This window comes from Bos indicus, chromosome 2 (genome assembly GCF_029378745.1).
Source record: "Bos indicus isolate NIAB-ARS_2022 breed Sahiwal x Tharparkar chromosome 2, NIAB-ARS_B.indTharparkar_mat_pri_1.0, whole genome shotgun sequence".
NCBI lineage: Eukaryota > Metazoa > Chordata > Mammalia > Artiodactyla > Bovidae > Bos > Bos indicus.
In genome coordinates, this window is record NC_091761.1 from 15,621,989 (window position 1) to 15,646,847 (window position 24,859).

Consider the following 24,859-nt stretch of genomic DNA (forward strand, 5'->3'; position numbering starts at 1 on the left):
GATGGTAGTAAACAGGCTCATAGCAAATGAAGGAAGTACAAGAATCGCATCCCCCAAATATCCTGATATTCAGTATGATGAACACTTTTCTGGCATCGAGAGTTTATTAATCTAGGGTACAGGACGTACAATGGTGGAAGTGGGTAAAAACTACTTTCTACCCTTCACCTACATAGAAATCCTCAAGAGCTTACATAAAAAATCCCCATTCTCATCACACTGACTTGACTCCAGTTCATATTATTAGTTACTGCTTTTAATATTCAAGGCTCAGAGGTTTTCACGGGCCTAAGCCTGTTTGGTGTACTTTTGTAACGAGGAGTTATTTGGAGAGTAGGGGTGTTAAGTGAAAGCGTGATTTTATTTTACGCTGGTTTAAGACTTCTCCTGACAAGTACTCTAGCAGGAGTCCATCATTCTTTGTAAGGCTATGTACAATTCGAAATGCTTTGCTTTATTATCTTGGAGCAACGTACTTCTATGCTACGAGTTTCATTCTACACATTTTAAGATGGTACTCTATTTCCAACTTTTGGACTGGATAAGACATATCCCCATATTCCACAAACCTGCAGCATGACCAGGGAATTACCTTAATAACTATCCCAGCCAGAGGAAAACATTTATACTCTGCTGACCAATCTAAATATTGAAAAGTAAATTAACTCCTGTAAGAAATCTAGTATTTAATAATTAATAACTAGAAAGAAGAAATCCATATAACCTGTAAACCCTTAAAATTCTCTATTTTTTCAACTGAGAATTAATGCTACATCTGCACACTAATCTGGAATACTATTCTACCTTCAGGATAGACGAAAGTTTGTGTTCAACCAGCTATCTCTGCTTGGCAAGTGCCATAATAAGTATGATAATATACACCAAAAAACACCATGAAAACTCAGGAACAGGATAAGTTAAAAAAAAAAAAAAAGCATGAAAGACACAGAAGGGATACCGGATTAAAGTTATTTGACAATATTGCCCAATGGTGGACAGAAGTCACCATTTTGGATATCAAATCTTTTAAGCCAGGATTTTATGTTATTTTGATGTCACATCATCAAAGTAGAGCTTTATGTGTTTTTGAGACCAATGGTTAAAAATGTATTTCTGTATATTTAAGCTCATGTATTCTCTCATTAGGACTTAGAGGACAAAAACTCTACACATTTATAAGATTTGAAATGTTTTCCATTTAATAAATGATTTATTTGTACTAGTCCTTCGTAGTCAATCTTCATATTCACATTTTTATTTCAACAACAATCATCTCAGACACGCCTTCTAACAAAACTGACTTAAAATATTACGACAGGAAACTATGCCTTCAGGAGCATGTTTATTGTGTTTGAGATGATACATCAGGTGCTCTCTGAGCTACAAAGGGTAAAAGGAAATCCTCTCGTTACAAACTGACAAAGGTAAAAGGTAAAACATTTTTCACAACAGCATGAACCACATACTCAGAAATAGATCTGGGTTTAATACAAATGACATAATTCCTAATCATCTACGGCTACTTTTATAACTTCATACAGATAATGAATTAGGCTAAAATGCACTATAATATTTGGTAGACTTCAGGACCAGTATCCTTAGTACATCACAAAATACATTTTGATATCCCAAAGAAGCAAGACTTGCAAGTAGGCGTTTTAAACAGAACTAATCTACAGCTACAAAGTTCTACTCTTGATAGCATTTACCTTTTTGGGGAGTCTCCCAGTCTCCAAAGGATAAAAGCAGAGAGTAGAATCAGTATAACATATACACAGAAGTCCGTATTGTAAAGGCTATAAAGATCTGCAGCACAGTGGGAAGATGCCTTCTGCTCCTTCACACTGCATACAAATTATGTGAATTATGTTGCGTATCGCTTGGTCCACTGTCTGGCTATCCTGTCATGTTCTGCTCTGTTGGTCAAATACTGAGTGGCTATGCTTCCAACCAGAGGATCCGCTGGAAAAGTGGAAAGAACATTAGAAGATATTATACAGTGTCTTAACGATTCAGTTCTAGCAGTTTGGAACTGAAATGTTGATTTTTCAGCAGCATCTTGATATATAATGGCTAATTTCTCAAAAAGAAAAATGCTTAAAGTAACATAATCATCTTTATATTTTAATATTCAAATTAGAAAAGCCTCTTTAAAAATAAAGTTAATAATAAAGCTTTTAAAATGTGTGATTTTTTTAAAAAATGTGTGCATCTTTAATATATAAAAACTATTTTTCACCCTTAGCATTTTACTGAAAAGTAAGTGTGCCAGTATTTGTCTTCCTATGGATACTTAAAAATTAATTTTTCCAAATGCAGATCCTATGATGCAAGGCTTTTCAGAATGAAATATTTCTTTTATTCTGTATAATAATATGATTTAAATCATCATCCTTACCTCCATTTGAAAACTTACTTGCCATTTTGTTTTAAATAATATTCTGAGCGGGAAACTGAATCTGAGACGTAAATTTTATTTTGAGCTTGTTTTTCAAGAAGGTCCACTATGTAGATGTGGTACAAAATTTGAAGCATATCAATCAACAGCCAGTAAAATGTAAAAAAGCTCTCTTCCTTCCTGCCTCCAACTATTTAGAAGTTTCTCTTCCTGGCAAATGATTTATAGCATCTCTACGCAGAGACATTATATGTATTTATAAGCATTTAGAATATTATTGTTTTGCCTATTTTTCAGTGCTGTGCTTTTTTAGCTTAATGTATCTTCGAGAGTTTTCTCCATTAATTCACACAGAGCTACCTCTTTAAGCTACATCCTCTGCTAATGGCCATGAAGGTTGTTTACAATCTTTTGCTTTAATAAATGATGCCACAATGAATATCCTTCTACATATCCCTATACTATCTCTCTCTCTCTCTCTATGGTACATATGCAACTGCTGGGTCTAAAATAACAGTAATAGCCTTTGGTGGTTGATTAAATATTTAGGAAAAAATAAGTCTATTTGTTTACAAGATATCACATGCGAAATCCCACACTTATACATTACTTTTTCAAGTCAGCTACCCACATGAAAGATCGTGTGTGGCAGTTAAGCATTTCTTAAAAGTTACACACTAATGACTTTATCCCTGAATTTTAATAATCATAATCTAGTCTAACTCTCTCATCAGTTATCATTTTAATATCCACTATTACCACATCTAATAAAGCTAACCATAATCCAAAAAGGATGGAAGGGAGAACAAGGAGCCCTTCATTGCTGAGCAGCTGACTGCATGTAAGCACATGACAGCAGGGAAGGAGCAAGAGGAGATGCTGTCAGAAACACTCGCATCAGAAGGGGTCTGCACAACTCCGTAATTCAGAAAATAGGGAGTTCATCAATGACAGGGAGAAAATAATTACAGGGTAGTACGCCATTAACAACGGCTTCCCTTGTAGCTCAGTAGGTAAAGAATCTGCCTGCAGTGCAGGAGACCTGGGTTCGATCCCTGGGTTGGGAAGATCCCCTGGAGAAGGAAATGGGACCCACTCCAGTATCCTTGCCTGGAAAGTCTCATGGACAGGGGAACCTGGTGGGCTGCGGTCCATGGGGTCACAAAGAGTCGGGCACGACTGAGTGACTAACACTTACTTACACCATTAACAAACTAAAGAAGTTATTGTGAAACTTTTGGTCTATTCTATTTGAAATGGCATTGATAAGCTTCTCAAAAAGTGTTTTTTGCTGATCTTTCTACCAATAGCATTTACTTCTTAAATTCACCTTAGGCCTTAAGCTAACTGAGAAAAATGCACTGATTTTTAGAACCTCACTGAATGTGTTAATAAAAATCTACTTACCAGGGTTGCAGTCTGTCAAAAGAGAACAAATTGACAGCAAAACCTTTGAAATAGTCAAAGCAGGACTCCAGTTGTCTTTAAGGATGTCCAGGCAGATGACTCCCTGACTATTGATGTTGCAGTGATAGATTCTGGTGCGGAAAGTAACCTAAGGGCAGCGACATTAAAAACAGATAAGCTTTATTACCAACCAAAACTCTCACTAGCAAAAATGAAGTGGAACATGTTACAGATCATAGCAAATAGCATATAACTGAAGAGCTAATCAAACACTAGCTTTTGTAATAGCAAAATTAAATTATTTTCTTTAATTCAGTTGCAGGAAGTTTTGTTTTTATCCAGTATAGCAGGAACTACATTGCTTTTAAAACAAAGCGAGGTGCAGAATTGTTTAAATAAATGATACAGTAATTCAATATATGTATGTGCAGGCATGTACACACACACCCCTGTTTAAAAATAGGAAATGAGGGAGAAAAGAAACATTTTGGTGCCAAAAGTGAGAGAAAGTAGTGACGAATTTTTTAAACATAAAACTAAAGTTACATTAGTAAAAAAAAGGCCATCAACTCATCACTAATCTTTTGCCATGTGTCAAAAAGTACTGCTGAAGGTTGGTGAAATCACCAGTGTTTCTTGTTAGAATAAGACAGTCAAACAAAACAAGTAAGGTCTTAAACTACTGAATAAAGGAAAACCATTATATCCTTGAAACGTGTGGAAAAGAAGAGAATAACTCATAGAAACAAATAGTGGCAAATTTCAAAACAATCACAAATTCAGTGGTTAATTCTTAATTTAGAACTGCAAAATAGAAAAGATAGTTCCCGAACCCTTGGAACTGGTAATCTCCCAAGTGGAGTCTGGGAAGAAAATGGGTAAAGCCCTCAAATGTGTATTTCTGATAAGGATGCATAATTAAAAACAAGAAAGCAACCACTGGTGTAGTGGGGAAGGAGGAGGAAAAGACTACAGTAGTACCCATTTTATCTACACTTTTACCCTCCACGGTTCCAGTTTTAGACCCCTCAGATCAACTGGGATCCAAAGACATTAAATGCAAAAGTTCAGAAATGAACAATTTAGAAGTTTTAAACTGTGCTGTTCTGAGTAGCATGATGAAGTCTTGTACTGTCCTGCCCTGCCTGGGTGTTCAGCACAATCCTGCCAGTCACAGGCTACTAAGTAGCATCCTGGTTATCAGCTCAACTGCTGCAGTACTGCAGTGCTTGCGTTCAAGTCACCCTTACTTTACTTCATAATTGCCCCAAAGCTCAAGAGCAGTGATGCTGGCAATTCAGATCTGGAAAGAGAAGCCATGAAGTTCTTGTGTTGAGTGAAAAGATGAAAGTTTTCAATGTAACAAGGGCAGGAAAACAAATTCTACTCTGAGGTTGCTAAGATCTATGGTAAGAATGAGACTTTTATCCATGAAATTCCAAAAAAAAAAAAGGCATGGGAGGAGCGGGGGGAACTGGTGCTAGTTTTGCTGTTGTACCTCAAGCCTCAAAAGCTACAGCCACAAGTGCTTAGTTACAATGGGAAAGGCATTCAATGTGTACAAGATATTTTGAGAGGGACCACAATCTTGTAACATTTATTATAGTACATTGCTATAGGTATTTATGCATGGGAAAAAAACAGCATTATATAGAGTCTGCTATTATCTGTGATTTCAGGCATCCATTGAGGGTCTTGGAATTCTGCTTCTGAGGATAAGAAAAAACTACTGTATATAATTCTAGAACTGTTCTAACACAGTACATACTAGTTACACAGAACTCCTAAAATGTGGCTGGTAAGAAATAAGATGGGCTAAAAGTATAAAATACACACTAGATTTCAAAGACTCAATACCAGACAGAGAATGTAAAATAGGGCATTCATGATAATTCTACTGATTACATATTGAAATGACAGTATTTTTGGACATGCTGGATTAAGTAATATGTTATTAAAGTCAATTTCACTATTTCTATCAAAAATGACACATGTAGCCTGCATTATATTTCTACCGGCTCTGCTCTAGAATATGGGAATAACGTATGTTCATATCATTGACAGCTGACTACTCAATAGAGAGCTTACAAAACATGATTAATATTTTGAATACTTTCAGCTTTTAAACAATGAACAGAAAAGAATTAAATTTCTATTATTCTTCAAGAAGAACAACACCTTATCTGAACTTCAAAAATAAGCAGAACTGTAGAGAAGCAATTATACCTAAACCAAGATAACAGCAGAAGTTTTATTCTTTTTCACTTGTCCAACTATAGATCTGAAGAACGCTTCAAAACACTATATAAGATTATCTTAGGGAAGAGGAAGGAATCAACATTAAGGGCTAAAAAATAAAAATATTGAGACTTTAACAAAAAAATTAACGTGCTAAGTTAATAAACACTGTATTAACCAAAACAATGATGACAAATCATATATATGTAACTACGATAGTCCATGGAGAAGGCAATGGCACCCCACTCCAGTATTTTTGCCTGGAAAATCCCACGGACAGAAGGGCCTGTCCTCTGCAGACCCTGGGGACATGAAGAGTCGGACCGGACTGAGCGACTTGACTTTCCACTTTCATGCATTGGAGAGGGAAATGGCAACCCACTCCAGTGTTCTTGCCTGGAGAATCCCAGGGACAGGGGAGCCCGGTGGGCTGCCGTCTATGGGGTCGCACAGAGTCGGACACGACTGAAGCGACTTAGCAGCAGCATGATAGTCCATTTCTATTTTCATTAATAGATGCTAAGAAAAATGTGTTTTCCTTTAACAAATTATCCCTCATGTATAAAAACAATTTCATAAAAACTAAATATTGTAAATTTTTTTCTGCTAATTTTTCTACCATGTTAAAACCAATTTCCAATACGAAAAATGAGGCAAGTAGAAATAAGCATTACTACAGATACAGTCACGAGCTATTTTGCTAAAGTTTTGCTTTCCTGTATCATACAGGAAACTTAAGGACTTAAGGCAAACTAAATACTTAATGATATGCTGGAATTTAACATGTGTCATTCTGAGTATGAATTCAATCTTCAGTTTTATTAACATGAGGATTTTGTCACTGTCTTTGACTGATTATCAAGAGATACTAGACATACTGGAGAACATTAAATAAAACAATTAGTTAAAAATCTTAGATGCTGATGGGACCACTTAGGAAAGCTCTCAAAAACTGACAGCTATAGTTGTGAGCAAATACCTGTAGGTGGTAAGGAACCCTGGTATCTGCAATTTGAGGTAAATACCACTAGATGGAACTGTTGTTACCTTACTCAGTGAGGGAATAAAAAAAATTATTTTTACACACACACACATAACAGGCAGGCATGTGAGCACAGGCTCTAAATCGTTACACATACTTTAAATAATGGAAGCAATGTAAGGAACTACATTGAAAAGAAAAACATTTCATGAAAGCTGGCTTAACATTTCTCTACAACATCTTACTGCCTTCTCCGCTTATAAGTCTAACTACAGCATCATTAGACTCACACTTAATACTGATGCTAAAAAATGCTGGCTTGACCATTTTACAGGGAGAAGTCAGAAGAAGAAACTAGTCAAGTAACTGCTATGTTTAAGACTTTAAAAATAATTGTCAGTCATTACAAGACACAACTGAACCCTTTTTGCTGTTATCCACGTAATTCATACTTAGCCTCTCTCATTCTCTCATAATTCTCACTCAGCCTCTCTCTTTCTCATTAATGCATCATACTTACAGTGGGCACAAAATAAATATATTAAATAGTATTAGTTCCCTCTTCTTTGTTATAGGTTTCTAGTTTTTGCTTATCTATAAAGATAAAGTATTCAGCAAAAAATTCAAGATACCTAACTCTTATTTCCGAAAGCTGTCAAATTTACCTTTTATCCCAACAGGTTTCTTAAGTAAGGTTCATATGATATTTTCTCTCATACCATAATTTATTTGCTTATTGATATGCAAAGTGGCATACCTTTATTTACATTTAACACACTCTCCACTGACTGTATACAAAGCTATTTGTAAAACAGAAGTCAATTACCACATTTTAAAAATCATTGGTTAGAAGAGTTTCCACATAATCCATGAAAAACAGTAACTTCATCCACACATTAACTCTTATGATAACTGATTCTGGAAAAGAGTAAGTATTAAAGAATGCAATTCTAGGTTCTTACCTTTGGTGGCTTAAATGGATAATCGGATGAAAATGTGATATCCAGAAAAAACACACCACCTTCATATACAGAACCTGGTGGACCAAGTATAGTCGATCTCCATTCATAAATGTTATCTCCTTTAGGCCCAGCACTATTCAAAAGAAATTAAAAATCAATGTGTGTATCTGTGATCTATGAATATTAGCATCTTAAACCAGTTAAGTATCAAAGGTAAATTAGCAACCTAGAACAGTACGAGATAAATATAAAAGAAATAAGCCTCAACCAACTTGTGCAGGGATGTGTGAATAAACACATTTGCAAATAGTTCTAACTTACAGAAAAATCACAAGAACAAAGAAACTTTATCCAGAATTCCACTTTGCTCATTTGCTTTAGTCAACTCCTTTTCTCTTTCTCCACCCCCTTCTAAATTACACGCACACACATGCACACACACAAAAGTGCTTTTTTTCTACGCCATCTGAGAGAAGGTCAATGTATCAGTCCTTTCAGAATATTTATTCTGAAATAAATATTTCGTATCATTTCCTAAAACAATCTAATACAACTGCAATATAGCTACAACTTCAATGAAAGTAAAATCTGTACAATACCTACAATCTGCAAAATAATGTCAACTGACCCAATTATGCCTTACAAAAACCCTCCATTTTCATCCAGATACAGGATCCCAGTCTTGAGATCGACCATCTATGTCCAGTGTCTTTAGTCTCCTTTAACATAGAGCCTTTCAGCCTTCCTTTGCCTACGACAATACTGAGCATTTTTGAAGAACACAGTTCTTATTTTAATAGAATGCTCATCACTATGAACTTGTCTGGTGTTTCCCTGCGATTATATGCAGGCAGTACATTCCTGGCTAGAAGAGAACGTAAGTGATGCTGCGTTCTTCCCAGGGTGTCATATCCAGAGGCACACTGGTGATGGTAATTTTCATTATCCAGATCAAGTACTACGCGACTGCAACCAAGAGGCAGTCTTTGGAAACTCAGCCTGTGTGCTCAGTTGCTTCAGGCATGTCCGACTCTGTGACCCCATGGACCACAGCCTGCAAGGCTCCTCTGTTCATGGGATTTTTCCCAGCAAGAATACTGGAGTGGATTGCCATGCTCTCCTCTAGGCAATCTTTCTGACCCAGGGATCGAACTCGAGTCTCCTGTGTCTCCTGCATTGCAGGCGGATTCTTTACCGCTTGAACCAACAGGAGGGAAGCCTAAGACTGTGCAAATATACCACTCTTCATCAGCACTTCTATCCTAGATTTAACATCGACTTGTGATTCCTGGCTAAAGTGAACTTTACTATGAGAGTGATAAAATCATAATTTTCCAAGGTCAGCATTTCCTTCACATCTGTGCTTGAACCCTCTCTTCTCCTATCTGTATGAACATGTGTATTATTTTGGTGAGGTCTCATGGATTCTTGGAGAAGGCAATGGCACCCCACTCCAGTACTCTTGCCTCGAAAATCCCATGGACGGAGGAGCCTGGTAGGTTCCATGGGGTCACGAAGAGTTGGACACGACTGAGCGACTTCACTTTCACTTTTCACTTTCATGCATTGGAGAAGGAAATGGCAACCCACTCCAGTGTTCTTGCCTGGAGAATCCCAGGGACGGGGGAGCCTAGTGGGCTGCAGGCTATGGGGTTGCACAGAGTCGGACACGACTGAAGCGACTTAGCAGCAGCAGCAGCAGCATGGATTCTTATCTGTTTTCCTAACGATTTAGAATTCTTACTGCATTTAATTATTTTGATGCTCAAATTATCCCAGAATTGGCCAACGGGAACATCTTCAAAATGACCCTTGTATCCTTATCATAGGCCACCATCATTTTGGGGGAAGCATTTTCTTACTTTTTAGCATTACAGTATGTTCCAGGCTCCCATCCATGGAATCTGCTACTTCTTCAAGGAGCCCTGGTTCCCTTTAGTGCGAATGTATCTCAAGGTCTGAGTGCTAGGTGGTGCTAAATCCCAAGTACATTACACTGTGTTCAACACCATCATTTCATTTATAAACTACAATGACAGATAAATAAAATCTAAACTCACAGTACTTTTCAAATTTACCTTACAGACTTCTGTTTTGCTCTAACCTTATAGACTAACTTAACTTTCTGCCCTAAAGTAGATATAATGTTTTTCTTCTTTTAGCGATTGTCAGTTTAGAAATAATCCGCATGTTTGATTTAAAATAAGTGCAAACCAACATTGATAAAGCAATGACATTAGGACTTTTAAACATACATTAAATGATCTGACCATATCTTAATTCAGAAAAACATACACTATAGACTGTAAACATTAAGCAAGCAACGCTATCAATAATCACTCTGAAAACAGTTCATACAGAAAGAGTGGAGAAAATGTGATGGTACAATCAAAATGTTTATAGTATGTTTCAAAAACCTATTTTTAAGGTAGATATACATGAACTATAAAATCTTACTATTATGGCCTATTTTATGGCCAAAAAAGATGTCCTTTTCATTATAGGGGACTGGAATGCAAAAGTAGGAAGTCAAGAGACACCTGGGGTAACAGGCAACTTTGGCCTTGGAATACAGAATGAAGCAGGGCCAAGACTAATAGAGTTTTGCCCAAAAAATGCACTGGTCATAGCAAACACCCTCTTCCAACAACACAAGAGAAGATTCTAAACATGGACATCACCAGATGGTCAACACCGAAATCAGACTGATTATATTCTTTGCAGCCAAAGATGGAGAAGCTCTATACAGTCAGCAAAAACAAGACCAGGAGCTGACTGTGGCTCAGATCATGAGCTCCTTATTGCCAAATTCAGACTTCAATTGAAGAAAGTAGGGAAAACCACTAGACCATTCAGGTATGACCTAAATCAAATCCCTTATGATTATACAGTGGAAGTGAGAAATAGATTTAAGGGACTAGATCTGATAGATAGAGTGCCTGATGAACTACGGATGGAGATTCGTGACATTGTACAGGAGACAGGGATCAAGACCATCCCCATGGAAAAGAAACGCAAAAAAGCAAAATGGCTGTCTGGGGAGGCCTTACAAATAGCTGTGAAAAGAAGAGAAGTGAAAATCAAAGGAGAAAAGGAAAGATATAAGCATCTGAATGAAGAGTTCCAAAGAATAGCAGGGAGAGAAAAGTAACCCTTCCTCAGTGATCAATGCAAAGAAATAGAGGAAAACAATAGAATGGGAAAGACTACAGATCTCCTCAAGAAAATTAGAGATACCAAGGAAACATTTCATGCAAAGATGGGCTCGATAAAGGACAAAAATGGTATGGACCTAACAGAAGGAGAAGATATTAAGAAGAGGTGGCAAGAATACACTGAAGAACTGTACAAAAAAGATCTTCACGACCAAGATAATCATGATGGTGTGATCACTCACCTAGAGCCAGACATCCTGGAATGGGAAGTCAAGTGGGCCTTAGAAAGCATCACTACGAACAAAGCTAGTGGAGGTGATGGAATTTCAGTTGAGCTATTTCAAATCCTGGAAGATGATACTGTGAAAGTGCTGCACTCAGTATGCCAGCAAATTTGGAAAACTCAGCAGTGGCCACAGGACTGGAAAAGGTCAGTTTTTATTCCAATCCCAAAGAAAGGCAATGCCAAAGAATGCTCAAACTACTGCACTCATCTCACATGCTAGTAAAGTAAGGCTCAAAATTCTCCAAGCCAGGCTTCAGCAATACGTGAACTGTGACTTCCAGATGTTCAAGCTGGTTTTAGAAAAGGCAGAGGAACCAGAGATCAAATTGCCAACATCCGCTGGATCATCGAAATAGCAAGAGAGTTCCAGACAAACATCTATTTCTGTTTTATTGACTATGCCAACGCCTTCACTGCATGGATCACAATAAACTGAGGAAAATTCTGAAAGAAATGGGAATATCAGACCACCTGACGTGCCTCTTGAGAAACCTATATGCAGGTCAGGAAGTAACAGTTACAACTGGACATGGAACAACAGACCGGTTCCAAATAAGAAAAAGAGTATGTTAAGGCTGTATATTGTCACCCCGCTTATTTAACTTATATGCAGAGTACATCATGAGAAACACTGGGCTGGAAGAAGTACAAGTTGGAATCAAGATTGCTGGGAGAAATATCAATAACCTCAGATATGCAGATGATACCACACTTATGGCAAAAAGTGAAGAGGAACTAAAAACCTCTTGATGAAAGTGAAAGAGGAGAGTGAGAAAGTTGGCTTAAAGCTCAACATTCAGAAAACGAAGGTCATGGTATCTGGTCCCATCACTTCATGGGAAATAGATGGGGAAACAGTGTCAGATTTTATTTTTCTGGGCTCCAATATCACTACAGATGGTGACTGCAGCCATGAAATTAAAAGACGCTTACTCCTTGGAAGGAAAGTTATGACCAACCTAGATAGCATATTCAAAGGCAGAGACATTACTTTGCCAACAAAGGTCTGTCTAGTCAAGGCTATGGTTTTTCCTGTGGTCATGTATGGATGTGAGAGTTGGACTGTGAAGAAGGCTGAGCGCCGAAGAATTGATGCTTTTGAACTGTGGTGTTGGAGAAGACTCTTGAGAGTCCCTTGGACTGCAAGGAGATCCAACCAGTCCATTCTAAAGGAGATCAGCCCTGGGATTTCTTTAGAAGGAATGATGCTGGGGCTGAAACTCCAGTACTTTGGCCACCTCATGAGAAGAGTTGACTCATTGGAGAGGACTCTGATGATGGGAGGGATTGGGGGCAGGAGGAGAACGGGACGACAGAGGATGAGATGGTTGGATGGCATCACTGACTCGATGGACATGAGTCTGAGTGAACTCCGGGAGTTGGTGACGGACAGGGAGGCCTGGCGTGCTGCGGTTCATGGGGTTGCAAAGAGTCGGACACGACTGACCGACTGATCGGATCTGATCTGATCTGAAGTACCAGTTTTGTTTATAAAAAGAAGACATTTTAACCTGATTCAATGACATTTCCTTTTCTAAGTTAATTTTTCCCTTGATGACTCAAAGTAATCATTATAAAACTATAGTGTGAGACTTTTACAGTGTAGCTGCTTTACTAAGCTGCTTCTAAACCATACAAGTTCTCCACACACTGACGACAACAATGACAGTGATAAAAGCAGCAGCTAAGGTTTACTTCATAAGAAGCCAAGCATTTTTCAAAGCACCTAGTACACATCTCACTGAATTCTCCTTACGAATCTATAAAACATACAATTATTATATCACTATTTTTTAGATGAGGAAACTAGAGTTCAGAGAGTTAAATAACTTTCCATATATCCCATAGCTATAAAACATTCTGATAGAATTTGGATGAAATCTGAATAAATCTCTATTGACTTCAATGGTTTTGCTACACATATATTTCTTCTTATAGTTTCTGTGCTACTATGAGTAATTTAATCTTCAGTCAAATTTCCCAAATATTTGGGGAGCAATACAAGGAGAGCTATTCTCCAGAGAAACTGAATGAATATCCTCAGTGATACTCTTTGGTTTTTGGCAGAATCATGTTATGCTTGAGATGGCTGGGGATTACTATACTTTAGTGATTCACAGAATTTCAGCATGAAAAGGATCTGGTTGAAGCTCAACCCCTCCATTTACACTTGAAGAAACCAATTCACAGAAAGTAAGTCTTCCATCTCAAATCCTCTCTTCCAGGTGGTAGAAGAGCTGGGACTCCCACAGCAAATTCCTGGTTCTTAAGTTTGCTTTCTTCTCAGTTAGGCTATTTCTGCTACAAGACACTAAGGCTCTGGTTATGACAGCAGGATATGAAATGTGGTTTTCCCCACTGTATTGGTGGAGAAGAAAACAGCAACCCACTCCAGTGTTCTTGGCTAGAGAATCACATGCACAGAGGAGCCTGGTGGGCTGCCATCTATGGGGTCGCACAGAGTCGGACACGACTGAAGGGACTTAGCAGCAGCAGCCACTGTCTTGCATGGCTGTGTTCTAAGAACACCTAGCCTAAGGCACAGGACTTAAAGGAGATGTGGGTTCGATCCCTGGGTTTCGAAGATCCCCTGAAGTAGGAAATGGCAACCTACTCCAGTATTGCCCTGAGAACCTCATGGACAAAGGAGCCTGGTGGGCTACAGTCCATGAGGTCACAAAGAGTCGGATATGACTGAAGCAACTTAGCACAGCACAAGGTAAGTTAGGGCTAAAACTCAGCCCTTGTTGGCTGCCCTATCTGGAATAAGGGCCTCCTTTCCCTCTTCCTTTCTCACAAAGGTGCCACCTGCTAACCAAGACGTAGGTTAGCGGGGAGGTAGATGGAGTCGAGGGTAGGTGGCAGGGGCATGCTGGATATACGACTGACTTCAGTCTAATTCAACCACAACATTTCACAGGCTAGTAGCCGACTTGCCACTGAGGCGTCATAACTGAGTAGAAAAGGGGTGCTAAATGCTGGCAATCTCAAGACAGGTCCTAACGACACCTTTCCACTAGTTCTTAGTCTCTCTTTTCCAAAAAGAACAACACTCCAACAATTCTATACTCCATCCTGGATCATCAGTTTTTCCCTCTCTGGTGAATCATGCCCACAAGAATACTAAGATGCCATTTCCTCAATCTTTGAGCTAACCTTGATTCCTCTACTGCTTCCAGCTCTCATTTCAGTTACCTCTAACAGGCTCTTACCCCACCACCACCACCACCACCCCGCCCCCCGACTCGAACAGCTCTCACCCAAGGTCACCAGTGACCCTCATCATGGCTCTAATTGCTCATTTCTCAATCTTCATCTTATAGACACAGTTAGTCACTTCTTCCTCCTTGATGTGCTTTCTCTGCTTCATTGTCCTTCCTGGTTTTCCTCCTAACTTTCTTGGCCCCTCCTTCTCAATCACTAAATGCCATTATCACTATGGCAATCACTATTGCCATTCCTTATCTGCCTAACTTCTAAATATTGCCAGTCCAGAGCTCAGTCCTTAAACTTCTTCTCCTTTCTACCTACATATACTCTTTTGTTGATCTGCTACTTTATGGTTTCCAATAGCAACAGTAAGCTCTGAACCCACCAATTTGTATCCCTATCCTACATTTCTATACTGATTTTCAGGGCTATAAATCAAAATGCCTACTAAACAGTCTTTATTTTGAAATCTAATATTTTGAATCCAATAATTTTGAAAAGTTTAACATGCCCCAAATTGAATCCCTGATCCCGATTCCTCTTACAAGTTTCCCTACTTTGGCCGATGCTCAGGGCAAACGCCTAGACCTCACCCTTGACAGCACTCATCTCTGTCCCACATCTGTAAATTCCATTGATGCTATCTTCAAAACATACCTCAAATTCTACTACTTCTCCCGATCACCTCAACCCTGACTGAAAACACCAGCATCCATTGGCAGGGTAACTCCAGTAGCCTCCTTGTTTCCCTGTGGGACCCTAACCCCACCACGGTAGTCAATCAGCTCACGTAACTGTGGTCAAAACCCTCCCTGATAAGGCTTCCCTTCTTGTTCTGTGTTAAAGTTCTATGACCTAAAGGCACTGTATCATTTGCTGCTATCCTTTTTATCTGCTCCTCTTTTCCTTGTTCAGCTGGCTATACAACTCTTTCTTCAACATATAATGTACATATCCACCTTGGGGCCTCTGCAGCAGTGTCTCTCTGCCTGGAACACTCTTCCTCAAATATGCACATGGTTTGTGCTCCACCACCTTCTTAAGGTCTTTGTTGACTCAAAAACCACCCCTCAGTGAGGCTTTTCTTGGCCGCTCTCATCTAAAATGTCACACACAATCTCCATACGTTTCATCCTTCTATTTTTCTCCATAGCATCAGTCTCTAACATGTATTTATCTATTCCTCTCACTTACTATTTATTCTGTCTCCCACTAGAATATAAGCTCCATGAGGCTGCAAGACGTGAACCAGGCTCTTTAACTTTCAGCGGGCTGGGCTTTTTATGCCCTGAAAAGCAGATGTATTTTAATCATTCAAAGTGACTACAGTGTTATGCGATCTGCCCAAGCGGAGATGAAAGGGAGATCTTGGAGCATGTTTAATGGCAGGAGAAAGGGAAAGAAGAAAGTGAAAAAGGAACTTTTTCTTTATACAGGTATCCCCTACTTTTTAAAGATTCACTTTATGCAATTCTTATGCCACTTTATGCCTGCTCTTACGAAAGACCTGCCTGTTTTCATCAACCAAAAGAGACCTTACGAGGATCTTTGCTTTTGCAAAAAAAGGTGAGAGGTGAAAATAGCGAACAGTCTTCACTTGCATTTAACACGGAGGCGGCGCGTCCTGAGCAGTGAGGGCAGCACCAACAGCTGCCTCCCCCAGGAACTACACTCTGAGTCTCAGCATCAAGCTTCCGTAGCTCTGATCTGTGAGTCTGTGGGCATCTGTGCTTTATTTTGATTTATTTTGTGCATTGTGAGCAAGACATGTCCTAAGGTAACTGCTTCTTCACTTGACGTCATTTAGGCTTACCAAAGGTTTCCTAGGAGCACTCTACTTTCAGATAGTGGGGTAAACCTGAATTAATTTCGGAAGAAAAGGTTCATTTACTTAGTAATTTACTGATACAGCGAAAGTAAAATCCATTTCAGTTCTGAGTCGAATTATGCAAAATCAGAGACAAAATTAACAGGAACTTTGTTTACTGAAATCTCACTATTTGCTAACACCAAAAAGAAAGATGAATTGTTAAATTCCATAATTAAGGACTTAAATTTGTTTAAATACTATTAAGAAAATGAGAAGTACTTTTATTTTATTATTTTCTCCTTTCCTCCCTTTAAATACCATGTTTCCCATAAGTTATTACATCTTCTACACAAAACAAACAAAAGTAAAAAGCAAGTGGAAAGTTAAGCATGACAAACTCGCACCTGGGAATTTTCTGTTACCAGCTGTTCTTATTGTTAACGACTGACATTATTTTAAACATTAGCAGCAGGAAAACTGATCTTAGCAAAATCCATTTTCTCATCGCTTGAGTATTAATTTAGCAATTACTGTTACTCAAGGGCCATAAACACTAGCCTTTCACAGAACTGGAGTGCCCCATAAGAAATTTCAAATGCTTAACAATAGATTCAATTTTATACATATCCCTTTTTAAAAAAATACAATTCTTTTATCCACATGGCTTTTTAATTCCATACTAAGCCAAATGCAAAGATCTGCACTAAAATCTATATGGTTTCTATCCCTATGGCCATCTAAAAATAAGCTGAATTAAATTCAAGGAGATAAGACTATCAACAATGACATAAGACGGACATAACTATGAAAACTAGTATAATGGTGAGCGTCCCATTCTAAACCATTAAACTGATAAATATACCTGCATGTAGTACACATTTAAAATTTAAAAATTACTAATACAAAGTTCTTACTTAAGCATGGGTTTAATTTTACGTCTACAAGAATGAAAGAACTTGAACTAAGACAAAGTGAAAGTGAGGTCGCTCAGTCATGTCCTACTCTTCGCGACCCCATGGACTGCAGCCTACCAGGCTCCTCCGTCCATAGGATTTTCCAGGCAAGAGTACTGGAGTGGGGTGCCATTTCCTTCTCCAGGGGATCTTCCAATCCAGGGATCAAACCCAGGTCTCCCGCATTGCAGGCAGATGCTTTACCATCTGAGCCACCAGGGAAGAGTGAACTAAGAAAACATGTTCATATAACCTGAATAGACCTATTTGAATAGACCTTATCTACCATGACTAAATTTTAAAACACTACATTGATACATCTATTATAAATACAAATAAAACCAAAGAAGAACTAAATAAATGGAAAATACTCTATGTTCATGGGTAAGAAAACTCAATACTGTCAAGATGTCAGTTCTTTCCATCTACAGATTCAATGCAAACCATCAAAAAATCCCAGCACATTACTCTGTAGATATCAACAAACTGATCATAAAGTTTACATGAGACACAAAGACCCAGGAAAGCCAACACAGTATCAAAGGAGAATGAAGTCAGAGGACTGACACTATCCAACTTCAAGACTTACTATACAGCAACGGTAATCCAGACACTGGGGAACTGGCAAAAGAATAGACAAATGGATCAACTGGACAAAAACAGAAGCCAGAAAACACACCCACATAAAGTCGAGTGACCTTTGACAAAGGAATGAAGGTAATACAATGCAACAGAGATAGTTTTTTCAAAAAATGATGCTACGGACAACTCATCCATATGGTAAAAAAAATAAAATTTGGACACAAACCTTACACGCTTCACAAACATAAACTCAAAATGGATCACAGATCTAATATAAAATGTAAAGACATCATTAGGGAATTCTAAATTAAAACAAGATACCACTACACCTCGATATGAGTGGCCAAAATCCCAAACACTGACAACAACAAATACTGGTGAAGATGTGGCGCGACAGGAACTCTTATTAACTGCTGGTGGGATGCAAAATGGTACAGCCTCTTCAGAAGGCAGTTTGACCAATTTCTTACAAAACTAAGCATATACTCTTACCACACAATCCAGCAACTGTGCACCTTGGTACTTAATGAGCTGAAAACTTGTATCTATACAAAAACCTGCACACGGATGTTTAGAGCAGCTTTATTCATAATGGCCAAAACTTTGAGGCAACCAAGATCGCCTTTAGTCAGTGAAGGGATAAATAAATTGGTATTAATATATTCAGATGGTAGAACATTATTCAGTGTTCAAAAGAAGTAAGCTATCAAGTCATGAAAAAACAGAGAGGAAACTTAAATGCATATTCTCAGTGGAAGAAGCCAATCTTCCACTCATACATGTTGTATGACTCCAAATATATGACATTCTGGAAAAAATCAAAACTATGGAGTTTGTAAGAAGATCAGTGGTGGGTAGGGTTTAATGGGAAGGATGGGATGAACAGGCAGAACACAGAGGACCTTTATTCTGTACTGACTGGGTGTGCACTCAGTCATGTCCGACACTTTGTGACCCCATGGACCCCAAGGACCCCCGCCAGGCTTCTCTGTCCATGGGATTTCCCAGGCAAGAACACTGGAACAGATTGCCATTTCCTTCTCTAGCGATCTTCCCAACCCAGGAATTGAACCCGAGTCTCCTGTGTTTCCTGCATGGGCAGGTGGGTTCTATAACACTACCGCCTCCAATACATGGTGAACCCATGTCATTGTACCTTCATCCAAACCCACAGTGAACCCAAGAGTGAACCCTAATGCAAACTAAAGACACTGAGTGATGACCAGGTGTCAAATGGAGGTTCATCAGTAACAAACGTATCAGTGTGTTACGAGATGGTGGTGAGGAAGCTGTGTATGTGGGGACAGCAGGTGTTATAGGAACTCTCCATACTTTCTACTCAATTTTGTTATGAACCTAAAACTGCTCTAAAAATAAAGTTTACTGATTAAAAAAAATACAAATAAAGTTAAGAACAAGTAAACATTTCCATATTAAAGCAACTTAGTAGCCATTTCTTTAACTGTTGGTTTATGAAAAGTTTCAGACTTAAAAAGGGATGCATACTCTTCAAATCTGTTTTAAAATCAGTTAATTTGGAACTTGGGTCACATCTTAACCATATTAATACAACTAGTAGTTTCAATGCTGGCTCAAAAGTCAGTTTAAACAATTTCCCCATAACTTTAAATGAAGTACTATATGTGTGAAGATCCCAGACTTTTACTAATGAAGACATCATGAATATCTATTATTCCCTCCAAGTTGTTAAGGCAAACACTCACCACCCTTTCTCCTCCTAGTCCCTTCCACTCTGTTGGCTGAAGACTATAGAGTTCTACCTTCCCTGTGACACTGAAGTGGAGTGTGGGGGAGAAGGTAATTTCAGTGATCAATGAGTAACTCACTTTAACAAGGTTATCTATGGCGATCAAGGCTTTGGGATATTCCTGGCATGTAGAAAAAATTTAATTACATTAAGTACATCAAATGCTAAATGGACATGTGTGAAGTAGACCTAGCAACCTTTGTATTGGGAAAGTATGTCCCCAAAGGAAGAGCTGCTGCAACAACAACAGTAACCACGTGCACTGACTGAGAATTTGGATGCCGCTGATACAGCCAAGGGTCACTGCATTAAATGCTGTGTATCTCATTTAAGCCTTGCAACAGTCCTGTGAGATTAAGACCCCAGCTCCCCAAATGAGAAAACCAAGGCTCACAGCAGGTAAGCAGCTCTGCCCAAATTCTCCATGGCTAGTATGGAGGCAGACAGAATTCAATCTTAACCATACCTTTACATTTCTTTTCAAACTTCAAACATTTGTTTTATAAGTGAACAGGTGCTACTCCTGACTGCTCTGGGAAGTCATATTTCTCTAGATGGAAAGTAACTATGAGTTTACTATTAGGGAGAAATGATATAAGACAATGGGAGAGGGGAAATGGCTTAGAAAACTAAAATATAGACCTAGCAGTCTGTCAGCAGTTCACAACTATCTTCACATTCCCCATCCCCAGAAAGTTTGCCTCTTTCTGGTAAATTTAAAGCCTTGGGAAGTCTGCAGCATTATTAAGCCATACTGTGTCTTGCTCAGTATATGAATTCACTTTGAACCTGAAGTATGTGCTTGAGCTTTTGCAAAAGTTTGCACACTTCACCACAGTTGACTCAATGGAGAAAATGGAAACAAAGTCATTCATTTACTCATTAAAGATTTGAGGGTCTTCTATTCTGTGCTGAGCACTTATGCAGAAAACTAAAGATATAAAGGCTACTGCCTTCAGGGAAATTACTGCCTATCTGGGAATATAGTGAGTAACCAAACAAACGCCCACCTGTGTGCATGCGCGCACACACACACACACACACACAAAGGAACAGAGAATGTGCTACAAAGGACAAGTGTATTTGCTGAGTGACAGGAGGATGTGGCCTAGTTAGGAAGCACAGGGAAGATCTGCAGAGTAACCGACGTTTGAGATGATATTTGAAACGCTCAGTGGGGGTTAACTAGAAAAGGTTAAAGGAAAGAGCTGGGGAACACTAAACAGCATATGTAAATGCCCAGAGGTGTAAGGAGCAAGGTGAAAGGCAGGGCCTGGAAACAAGCCTAGTGTGGTAGAGGCAAAGAGAACAGGGCAGAGTGCAGTGAGAGGGGAACGAAGAGGGAGCAGGACCCTTTGAGCTATATTATAGATCCTGACATCAAAATATTTTAAGCAGGGGCAGGGCTGTCATACTACTATTTACATTTTGAAAACATTCCTCATATTTCTATATGGAAAATGGTCTAGAAGAGAACCAGAAAGCCTGTCAGTGGACTACTGTGATAATTCAGGTGAAGATGAAGGCAGACTGGACTAAGGCAGTATTAGAGATAAAGAGAAGACAATGGATTCGAGAGAGATTCAGGAAGGAAAAATCAACCAAACTTGTGTTTTTTGGAATATAGGAGGTAAGGGAGAAGGAGGTATCAAGAACAGTTCAGTTTTCTGGATGTGCAACTGAGATGCATACAGATACTAGGATAGAGACAATGGAAAAGAAGATGGCTTTGGACATGCTAGGATTAAGATGCTTTTGAGATGCACAAGAAATACACAAGAAATAGATGTATCACAATGTCAAAGCCTTGTCTGTGTGAAATATCTACAACTCAGAGTAGATACAAATGTCAGACCTGAGTGCACAGGTGGTAACTAAGGTCCTGAAGATGAGGATAAACCAGAATATCGAAAAATACAGGGATGAGGAGATGACACTTAGAAAGAGAAAACCACATATAAATCATGATAATATACAGCAGACCATGACAGGTATGTAATAGAGTGACAAAAAGACTAAATGGGAGCAAAGCAAAAGAGATTAATTAATACATGAAGAGCTATGGGGGGAAATGTGGCTTTGAAAGAGAAGACTTCATCTGCTAAGAATATGGAGACCACACCAACTCACAGTGAGGAAAATAAAAACGTAATTTGGAAAGATCTGCAAGACATGTTAAATAGGGTGGGTGGGGGAACAAAAAAGAAAACGGAAAGTACAGAGCAATGGATACAAATACTTCTATTACAGGTGTAAACTACAACGGCTATCTGCATGTGCATGTTGGCAATATAAACAAATTCTTTCTGGAAAGATATACAAGAAAATGCTAATATGTTTTCCTCTAAGAAGAATCTGGTGCTCTGTAGTAGAAAGGAAACCTACTTTTCACTGTATACTCTTTTCTATTCTAAATTGTTTCCTATGTACCAAAAAAAAAAAGTTTTGCCTTTTTTTTTTTTTTTTTTACTTAATTAAAAAAAAATAAGGGGGAAAAGAACAACCCAGTGAGTTTTATGTGACTAAAGTACCAGACCACAGGAGAAAATCTAAACCACGCAGGATTTTAAGCAGGCAAAGTGAATTTGTTTGATATGTTTGTTTTCCTCAATCCTAGCACTTGGGCACCTGAGACACCCTAATTCTGGAATAACAAAGATTCAATAAGAGCTTTTAGATGTCTTGAGTAGAATGACTTACCCTTTCTTAAGTAGCATCCTTGCCCCCATTCCTTGTATATTTTAAAGTTTGGAGCAAAGCAAAAGAGAGATTAACGTCCAAAATTATTTTACATTAATTTGTCCAAAGTTTAAGCTTTGCCATTATACTGTAAATCTGTATCATGTGTCAATCATATTTAACAGATCGTCTCATTTTAATTTACCATCCTCTACTGAATACTTTAGGACAGACTATGACTGGGTGAGACACAACTAAGAGATGATAAATGGACCAAGCTCTAGTCTAGTTTATCATGAAGGTTAAATTAAGCACACATCTCTTCTTTTAGTTTTTCTGTATGTTTTGTTTTAAAATTTGAGCACCAAGTATGAACTGTTTGTGCTGTACGCTCCATTTTCCTTCAAAACTTTATGAAGCCCACACTGAATCCCTGACCTGCAAAAATCTTTCAAAATTAAATAAATCTATTTCCTGCTTATGTTCTATTTTATGAAAATCTTTTTCCTTAGTGGATAACATAATTATAAAGCTTCATAACATAGGTAGTACATATAGATATAAAACAGTAAGCAAGGTACTTTCAAATTCAGCGCTAATGGCCCATTTTTGTTAACATTTACTGAGCAGCCACTATATGCTGGGCACTGTTAGGTACTGAAAATAGTGATGAACAGAAAAGACATGATCTTTGCCCTCACAGAGGCTGTACAAATACTGCACAAATATCACAAAATTATGAACATGAAATGAAAAGAGAAAGTGATGTTGCTCAGTCGTATCCAACTCTTTGCGACCCCATGGACTATAGCCTACCAGGCTCCTCTGTCCATGGGATTTTCCAGACAAGAATACTGGAGCGAGTTGCCATTTCCTTCTCCAGGAGATCTTCCCGACTCAGGGATTGAACCCAGGTCTCCTGCATCGTAGGCAGATGCTTTACCGTCTGAGCTACCAGGGAAGTCTTGAAATATGAAACATGAAATAATGCTGGTTAAATGCAAAGTCATTTACACAAGCAGGTTTTCTCCCAAAAAGAGTACTTAACGAACTAGTCCTTTGTTTTATGTTTTGTCCTAACACATCTAGGGAATGGACTATATTCCTTTCAGTTAACACTGGTTCACTCAAGTAATAAAGGGAGAGGGAGGGGAGGAACATTGTGGACTAAATCTCCCAGGTGATTTTAATAAGCAACATTCTTAAGAACAGAAGCAGAAGATATTAAGATGTGGCAAGAATACACAAAAGAACTGTACAAAAAAGATCTCCACAACCAACATAATCACGATGGTGTGATCACTCATCTAGAGCCAGACATCCGGGAATGTGAAGTCAAGTGGGCCTTAGAAAGCATCGCTACAAACAAAGCTAGTGGAGGTGATGGAATTTCAGTTGAGCTATTTCAAATCCTGAAAGATGATACTGTGAAAGTGCTGCACTCAATATGCCAGCAAACTTGGAAAACTCAGCAGTGGCCACAGGACTGGAAAAGGTCAGTTTGCATTCCAATCCCAAAGAAAGGCAATGCCAAAGAATGCTCAAACTACTGCACTCATTTCACATGCTAGTAAAGTAATGCTCAAAATTCTCCAAGCCAGGCTTCAGCAATACGTGAACTGTGACTTCCAGACGTTCAAGCTGGTTTTAGAAAAGGCAGAGGAACCAGAGATCAAATAGCTAACATCCGCTGGATCATCAAAAAAACAAGAGAGTTCCAGAAAAATATCTATTTCTGCTTTATTGACTATGCCAAAGCCTTTGACTGTGTGGATCACAACCAACTGTGGAAAATTCTGAAAGAGATGGGAATACCAGACCACCTGACCTGCCTCTTGAGAAACCTATATGCAGGTCAAGAAGCCACAGTTAGAACTGGACATGGAACAACAGACTGGTTCCAAACAGGAAAAGGAGTACGTCAAGGCTGTATATTGTCACTCTGCTTCTTTAACTTATATTCAGGGTACATCATGAGAAATACTGGGCTGGAAGAAGCACAAGCTGGAATCAAGATTGCCAGGAGAAATATCAATAACCTCAGATATGCAGATGACACCACCCTTATGGAACAAAGTGAAGAGGAATTAAAAAGCCTCTTGATGAAAGTGAAAGAGGAGAGTAAAAAAGTTGGCTTAAAGCTCAACATTCAGAAAATGAAGATCATGGCATCCAGTCCCATCACTTCATTGGAAATAGATGGGGAAACAGTGGAAACAGTGTCAGACTTTATTTTTCTGGGCTCCAAAATCACTGCAAATGGTGACTGCAGCCATGAAATTAAAAGACGCTTACTCCTTGGAAGGAAAGTTATGACCAATCTAGATAGCATATTGAAAAGCAGAGACATTACTTTGCCAACAAAGGTCCGTCTAGTCAAGGCTATGGTTTTTCCAGTGGTCATGTACGGATGTGAGAGTTGGACTGTG

At 38.6% G+C, this 24,859-nt stretch overlaps 1 protein-coding gene across 6 annotated transcripts in view; it reads right to left on the reverse strand.

Moving 5' to 3' along the window:
* Nucleotides 1-1,323: 1,323 nt before the first annotated feature.
* The window catches only part of UBE2E3 (ubiquitin conjugating enzyme E2 E3), a 91,964-nt gene continuing 68,428 nt past the window's right edge, over nucleotides 1,324-24,859 (reverse strand). For 5 of the 6 annotated variants that reach the window (XM_070802807.1, XM_070802790.1, XM_019969890.2 and 2 more), the window contains exons 4-6: nucleotides 7,988-8,120; nucleotides 3,806-3,953; nucleotides 1,324-1,962 (exon numbers count right to left, since the gene is read on the reverse strand). In XM_070802807.1, the coding sequence (XP_070658908.1) occupies nucleotides 1,865-1,962; nucleotides 3,806-3,953; nucleotides 7,988-8,120 (379 nt within the window). In that variant the 3' untranslated portion in view covers nucleotides 1,324-1,864. The other variant, XM_070802818.1, reaches the window with a different exon arrangement.